The 8,189-nt window shown below is 44.0% G+C and overlaps 1 protein-coding gene across 1 annotated transcript in view; it reads right to left on the bottom strand.

The window, feature by feature from the left end:
• The window catches only part of Ppa1 (pyrophosphatase (inorganic) 1), a 40,661-nt gene extending 35,053 nt beyond the window's left edge, over positions 1-5,608 (bottom strand). Inside the window, exons 1-2 of the mRNA XM_008827791.2 lie at positions 5,403-5,608; positions 788-846 (exon numbers count right to left, since the gene is read on the bottom strand). Of these exons, the coding sequence (XP_008826013.1) occupies positions 788-846; positions 5,403-5,466 (123 nt within the window). The 5' untranslated portion in view covers positions 5,467-5,608. The remainder of the gene's footprint in view (positions 1-787; positions 847-5,402) is intronic.
• Positions 5,609-8,189: the final 2,581 nt, after the last annotated feature.

Genomic DNA, 8,189 nt, shown 5'->3' with positions numbered 1-8,189 from the left:
AGAGAGAGAGAGAGAGAGAGAGAGAGAGAGAGAGAGAGAGAGTTTGTAGACTTTTTTCCTAGAAAAATAAAGATCCTTACTAATTTGTGGTAAACCTACCCATCTGTGCTAAAAGTTAGATTCCTTCGTTTCACTAGTGTGTAAGGAATACACATTTCTTTTTAGAAATCTGCAAATTTCCATCTTCTAGCCTATTAAAAGTACTGAATTTTGAGCCGGGCGTGGTGGCGCATGCCTTTAATCCTAGCACTCGGGAGGCAGAGGCAGGTGGATCTCTGTGAGTTCAAGGCCAGCCTGGTCTACATAGTGAGTTCCAGGACAGCTGGGGCTACAGGGAAACCCTGTCAAAAAGACCAAGAAAAAAAAAAAAAAAAAAAAAAAAACCACTGAATTTTCTTGTATAAACTGAATATTCCAGTTTATTTTTTACTGTTTAATAATCATCCTGCAGTCAACATTCTGTGCTAGTTACCTGGTTTATTTAAAAAAACACTAATGAAGTACTAAGATCTTAGTCCCAAACACACATACAGAAGAAACCAATGTGATTTTTTTTCCTCTCAACAAGACAGCTTACACACTTCTGCTTCCACTGCTTCCCCAGCTCACAGCTGCCTCTTTAATGCAATGGTCCGGTTTAACACTGACTTATTTACTTTATGAACCTTTAACTGCCAGCACAAAGAGGCATTTTAAATACCAACTGAGAGACATAAAAGAAAATCTGTTCTGTACAGCTAGCTGATCTGAGTAAAGAGATCACATTCAAAAGACAGGCATTCCTTACCTTATCTGCATACATTGGAATATCGTGGAATGGAGAAATATATTGCCCTTTTTCATTTTCTGCAAATTAAAGTAGAAAAGCTGTTGTGATTAATTAAATTTTCAAATGCATGAAGTAGACATTTTTGAATACCAAGATTTGATTCCTATACCAAAACAAACAAAAACAAAGAATATAGCTCAGTAACAGAGCAACTGCATAGCATGTGCAAGGCTTGAAGTTCAATCCCCATATCGGAGGGAAAAAAAAAGAAGGAAACCACCTTCCAGCTGGGCTTGGTAACTATACTTGTACAATCCCAGCACTTGGGAGTTGGAAGCAGGAGGATCAGGAGTTCAAGGTCATACCTGTCCATACAGTAAGGCTGAAGCCAACCTAAGCTACAAGAGTTCCTGTCTCAAAAATATCAACCAATCAGTAAGCCAAAAGCTAGTTGCTTATTTTGCCTTTTCCAACTTTTGGCCAAAACCAGGTTTTCATCCTATGCACTCTATAGGTATGTGCTGGGTGTTATTCCCTATTATGAGAGCAAGGACTACCTAGTATCCCCCAAGCCTTGTAGCACTTAGTATACAAAAGATCAAACTGCTTTCACTTATTACAGTTAACTGTTTACCAAACTTTTTGTGAAATACCCACAGAGGGATAAGACCAACTTGCTAAATTAGAAATCCATGCTGTTTTAAGTGATGTTCAGAGCTACCCTGACTTGCCTTAAGAATAATCAAGATGCAATGATTCCTTCACAAGAAACTTCTATATTCTAGAAACCCAACTATCATATCTGAAAAGTAATTTTAGCTGCTTATGGTAATGCATTCGAATGCTCCTAGCATTTGGGACACAGACAGGAAGATCAGAGGTTCAAGGTCATCCTTAGCTACACAGTGAGTTTGAAGCTAGCCTAAGCCACTTGAGACCCTGCATCAAAAGATAGAAATAAAAAAGGGGGGGGGATTGCTTTGAGGTTTTAAAGCCTTACCTTAGTTGCTATTCTCTCTGTTTCTTGTGTGGGAATGAAAATGTGATCACTCACGTTCCTGCTCCTAGAGCCTTGACTTTCTCACTGCTATGGACTCTACTCCTCTGAAACTGTAAGCCAACTTAAATCCTTTTCTCTAAGTTGTCTGTCATGGTATTTTGTCACAGCAACAGGAAAGTAAGGAATGCTGAAACTGATAGCTGACAAAGTGGGATGTTGTTGTGATCATTAAGTGGCTTGGAAATTCAGGCTGAAAAAGGTATTTAATACTGTATCCAAAGGTTAATTGGATGTTCTAGTGAGATCTTAGAAGTGCTGGGATTAAAAAGAATGGTGGAGAAACAGTTCATGATGTTACAGACTACAACAACATTAGCAATTGGGCTCAAGGACATTCCTGCGATATTTTGGCAAAGAATTCATCTTCATTTTGCCCATGTCCTTAGAACGTTTCTGAGGCTGAATTAAAAATCAATGGACTAATTTCTTTGGCATAGCAAATTTTAAGACAGCATAATATTGAGTCTATGCCATGGCAGTTAATGATCACACTTACATGTGCAGTATAATGACAAAAAACAACAAAAGGGACAAAAAATACTTAGATTGAAAAGGAACATATTCCTAGTAAGCTTAAAATTGCAGCCTAAGCCGGGGTGTGGTGGCACACACCTTTAATCCCAGCACGCAGGCGGATCTTTGTGAGTTCAAGGCCAGCCTGGTCTACATAGTGAGTTCCAGGACAGCTGGGGCTACAGGGAGACCCTGTCTCAAAAAGACAAAAAAAAAAAAAAAAAGATTGCAGCTTAGTCATGTGCTGAAAAGGAGGCTCTAATTATTAAAGAGATTAGTGTCACTGACACCTGCTCTTCACTGGAACAATACAAAAGATATCCTGAGTGTAAGACCTGGTTTATCTAAGACTCCAACATGTGAAAGAGAGCCTAACAGGTTTCTTGCTCCTAGAAATCAACTGAAGCATTTGGAAAGTGGTGCAACTGTAGTTTAAGAGGGCCAGTGTCCATCCTAAGGTGGCAGACAAACCTGGAAGAGTGCTATTGATTTTGGAGACAAGAATGATGGAAGCTCTCAAGTATGTCATAGATTCTTTCTCTTAAAAAGGGGCATAATGCTTTACAAATATGAGTTATAGGCCTAACTTTGCAGGCTAAAGACATAGCTCAGTTATAGAGTGCTTGCCTAGCATGTACCAGGCCCTAAGTTTGGTATTAGAACTGAAAAAAAGACTACATACATAGATTTTCAGATTAGTCTTTCAAATACCTTGTAAAATAGTAACACCCCATTATCCATGGTTTAGAATACTGACATATTATTTACCTACAATGTGCTGTAATCCAAAATATTAAATATTCATTCCCAGAAATAAACGATACATGCTTTAAAAAAAAAAGTGATTTTAAAACTTCCATAGAGCTCAGAATGTAGCTCAGTAATACAGCCCATCCCTAGCACAGCAAACAACAAAGTCCTTCCTCATAGTCTATTAAGAAAGCTAAATCCGTTTACATCATTAAATCCCTTCAAATTTAAACATCAAAGCAGGACTTGAACGGCCATTGTCTCCAAGTTTGTAAGGGTCCTTTCAGAGTCAGTTGTGACTTTGCCTTCTATTACCTGGCATCTCCAACAGCTGTCACCTACAGAGTTCACACTTGAGAATCTTGAAATCAAGTTACAAACAAAAAATTTGTAAAATAATTTCTTAACATTTTAAGTTTATGATTTTGTGTAGGGTTGCACTCCTACCTGTCCTTGACCCAAATTAAGACTTTTATCAGAGTTTTGTTTTGTTTTATGTGTATTGAGTGTATTGCCTGCATGTATGTACATGTACCTGTGTCCTGCAATGCCTGAGGAGGTCAGAAGAGGGCATCGGATCCCATGGAACTGGAGTTACAGACAGTTGTTAGCCGCCATGTGGGTGCTGGGAACTGAACCTGGGTCATCTGGAAGAGCAACCAGTGCTCTTAATCCATAAGCCAACTCTCCAGTCCCAACTTTTATCAGTTTTAAAGAGACAAAAGTAGCACTATGAAGGGGGGAAAGTTACTTGTACTAAGGATGGATCCTGCCAGGTGTGGTGCCCCAGAACTAAATAAATAAATTCCAGCATTTGAGAGGTTGAGGCAGGAGGATCTCAAGTTTGAAGTCAACCTGAGCTACTATAACCTCATTCCACCTCTCCAAAGAAAAAGAAAAAAAGGAGCAATACTAAAAAACAAAACAAAACAAAACAAAAAATCACTGTTAAAAAGCACTTAGAACTAGGATTCTAATTACTGGTATTTCTTACATTCCAGACAGTCAGTTTGATAGTTACTTTAGCCTAGGCCAAAGTCAAGGAGTGGCTTTGGTTTCTACTAACTGCCATCAAATACTGCCAATACATCATCTAAGTAAAAACCATACATTTGGTCTGCATATATAGCTTAAAGCATTCCCACATGATCCACAAGTCTTCAATTCAGTCAGTTCTCTAAGGCACTGATAGAAAAATTCTGGAGCCAACACTATTTCCAGAAAAACAGCCAAAATGTTTAGGAAGCAAAGAAATGGCTCAGGGGTTAAGAGCCATGGCTGCTCTTCCAGAAGCTGCTGAGTTTGGTTTCCAACATCCATGTCAAGCAGCTCACAACTGCTAACTCCAGCTCCAGGGGATCTAACACCCTCTTCTGGCCTCCAAGGCCACCTGCACACACGTGTCAGGCAGGCACTCACACAAACAAATCTTAAATGGTTCCTACATGCTGCCCTTACTGCTTAATTCTGCAACTAATTAAATGAAGATTCTGACCCTTCCTAGATTTTGCTCAGTGGTTTAATGTTCAACTAGATACTTAAGCTTAAGAGTTCACTTTCTGGAGATGGAGAGATGGCTCAGTGGTTAAGAGCACGGGCTGCTCTTGCAGAGGACCCCAGTTTGAGTCCCATCACCCACATAATGGTTAATAACCATGCATAACTTCAGTTCCAGGGGATGTGACACCTTCTTCTGACCTCCACTGGCACTGCTCGACAAAGGTACACTTACACATATGCAGGCAATGCACTCCCGGCGTCTGAGTGCAGGACGGGGACAGCAAGCACCACCGGGCGCCGTCCCCCGCACCAGGGCACAGCTCATTTCTCCCCCGTGCTTCTCAGGTGCACGTCTCCTGCCCGCTGGGGGAGGCCACGCTTGCTTTCCGCTTCATAAGGAACATTCGTTCCCAGCACCGGGGCTACAAGGAGGCTCAAGGGGCTGGACGCAGCGGACCTGGGCCTCAGTTTCCCCATCCCTAGATCGACGGGGAGGTCAGTCCCCCTGCTCTCTAGGACGCTCAGAATTAAGGCAGTGCAATTAAGGTCTCCCGGAAGTCGCCGCCCTGGCAGCGCAATCCTCTTATGGGGACCGCGTCACCTCCAGGCACCTTTCGAGGGTGACTCAGGTTTCTTTTCCCAGCCGGTCCGGGTTCTCGTCCCGCGGAAGGCAAGCGCCAGTGGAGAACGAAGGACGGCGGAGGCCCGCCGCCCGCCTGAGGGAAGGGGACCCTTGGGGGATCCCCGCCGCCGAGGCCCGGAATGAATGGGCGGCCTAGCCCGGAAGCTCCGCGGGCCGCCGACACTCACTGAGAAAGACGCGGTACTCGAGGGTGAAAGGCGCCGAGCGCTCCTCGCTGCTGAAGCGGCTCATGATGCCGAAGACCCGCCGCCGCACACAGCCTCAGAGTCCGCACACGAGCCGGCTGACAAGGAGAGCAGTGGACGCCTGCGCAGTGAAAGCCGCGCCGCCGCACCTTTAACACGCTCTGCTCTGCTCACGCCGCGCCCTCGCCCCGCCCACCCGCGCAGGCGCACTCCTCCCGGAAAGCCCCATCCCAGCTCCCGAGCGTGCAGCCTGGGCCACGTGGCCCGCGCCGGCTGCGGCTCTGTCTACCCGGCGGTGCCCTCTCGCTCTTGGGCTCCAGAGCGCAGGTTGGCAGCTGCAGCCAGCCAGCGGTAACCGCTCGCATCTCCAGCTCGCACCCAGGGAGCGCACCTTGAACTCCCACACGCCTCCCGGCACAGCAGTTCCTTATCTCTAGAGGTGTTGATAAGCCACCTGCTTCCCAGGCTGGCCCCAGGCAGCCTAAAAGGTGAGCGTTTTGCTGATCGGTTTCAGCAAAGTTGAGGTATATGACTTGGCTTCCCTTAAGACTACCATCAGAGTACCAGCTCTTCATTTTCTGGTGGAGGACCAGGGGCAAATGAATCTCCCGTGACTCCGTTTCTCAGCTGAGAACTAGACATATTAATAGACCTGTTTTCCGGGTCCTGGGGATGGTTGTGCTTGGAGCCTGGCTTCTCCGGAGCAGTCAGGAGTGGCTTGTTGTTCCTTCCCTCCCCAGTGGTGGAAGGTTTTCTTTGCGGAGCTTCTTATCCTTACCAACCCACCCAGATCCTTCGGGACTTGAGATAGAAACACTGGGAAGGCCCAGGAGGGCGCTCAGAGCCCCTTGAGGACATACAGGTAGCTTCTTGATGCTTGTTTTTCTACTTCTCTTTTACACCCCCGCCCCCAAACCACAGTCTAAGACTGAGCACATTACATCACTTACTTCCCAATCGTACATGGTTAAAAAAATGTATAAGTGTTCAAAATTTTATGCTAAGTGTGGTGGTTCACATCTGTAACGCCAGCACTCAGGAGGCTGAGGCAGTAGGATTGCCACAAGTTCAAGCAGCCTATACATACTGAATTCCAAGGCATCCCAAGTTACAATGTTGAAAAATAAATCTAAGTATAACCCAGAAAATTATTTTTCACTTTAAAAGAATTACTAGTTTTACTTTTTAAATTTTTGATAGCTAGAATTTCTTTAAATAATATTGTTTTACTAGGGCATTCATGATAATACTTCTAAAGGCATTTTCCTTTAACTTTTTTTCAAAACAATGTCTATACAATGGAATGTATAAAACAAGAATTAAGTGAAAACCTAGTAAAATTAATTTCTAAGCTGACAGGGTGGGCATAAATGCAATCCTAGAACTTGGGAAGTAAAGGAAGGAGGATTGAGAGGTCAAGATCATCCTCGACCAGCCTGGGTTACTTGAGACCCTGTCTCAAAAAAAATATATATATATATATGTATATATATATATTTCTAATTAGCATCTCCACCCAACTCCTAACCCTGCTGACACCCATTAATTTTCAGAAGGCTGTGATTCACAATGACCTTTTGAACACAGCACCACAGTGTTTCAGAACATGAGGACAGAAAAAAATAAATAATGGAGCAATAGCTTAGTAATACAATGTAGGCATGAAAGTAGGAGAAATGTCTGCAGAGAAAATCCCCAGCAAATCTGGGGATATTTTAAGGGCTGTACCTTTGACTGAACTACTCTATCATTTTTTTTCTGTCTTTGAGCATATAGAGCCAATTTCCTTGGAAAAATTATCTACTCTCTGCCTGACTTTGGAGAGGACAGAAATGATGCAATCATAGCGGCCAACATGGACTTTCTCTTTTGCTTCCTGCCAGCTCAGAGCATAATGATAAAGTCTCCCTGACCTCTGGGCCTGCCCTCTAGCTCTGATTTCATTGAATATATTCAGAGAGCCAGTCGGTACCCACACTAGTAAACTGCCCAGCCTTGCTGCATTGTAACTTTCCGAAGCAAGCAAAGGTAGTGAGCCCCACAGGCCAAGAGGACCTTGCTCATCCAAGCTTGATAGCATGCTCATATAAATCCCAGCGCTTGGGAGGCTGAGGCAGGAGGATCACAAGTTTCAGGCCAACCTGGGGTCTTTAGTAAGACCTCTAATGAAAAAGCTAGATTGGAAATGTAGCTCAGTTGGTAGAGTGCTTGCTTAGACTACAGGAAGCCCTGGGTTCAGTTCCCAGCATCACATAAAATCAGGCTTAGGGGCACATACCTGTAATTTTAACACTCAGGAGATGGGGGTCAGAGAATGAGGAGTTCAAGGTCATCCTTGATTAAGTAGCAGAAGAAGCCATCCTGGGCTACATAAGACTCTGTCTCAAAAAAAAAGGGGGGGAGGGGGAAGCTGGGGAGATAGATGGCTCAGTGAAGTGTTTGTCACAGAAGCAAGAGGACCTGAGGATCTCCAGCATCCATATAAAAAGCCAGGTGTGGTGGCGTATACCTGCCATCCTAATTCCAGAGAGGCAGAGACAAGAGGGTGATCCCTGAGAGGCTTGCTGACCAGCCAATCTAGACAAATCATTGAGATCCAGGTGAGAGACCCTGGCTCAAAAAAAACTAAGGTGGAGAAACTATTGAAGAGGACAACCTGACCTTGACCTCTGAACTCCACACATAACAACATACAAAAAAGAAAAAAATTAAGTCCAAAGGGTTTTCAGTGGGAAAATAACCTGATCTAAATTGCTTTCTCTCTCTCTC

This window comes from Nannospalax galili, unplaced genomic scaffold (assembly GCF_000622305.1).
Source record: "Nannospalax galili isolate Female #2095 unplaced genomic scaffold, S.galili_v1.0 scaffold853, whole genome shotgun sequence".
In the NCBI taxonomy this organism is placed as follows: Eukaryota; Metazoa; Chordata; class Mammalia; order Rodentia; family Spalacidae; genus Nannospalax; species Nannospalax galili.
The sequence above is the reverse complement of the archived record's forward strand: the minus strand, read 5'-3'. Positions and strand labels throughout refer to the sequence as shown.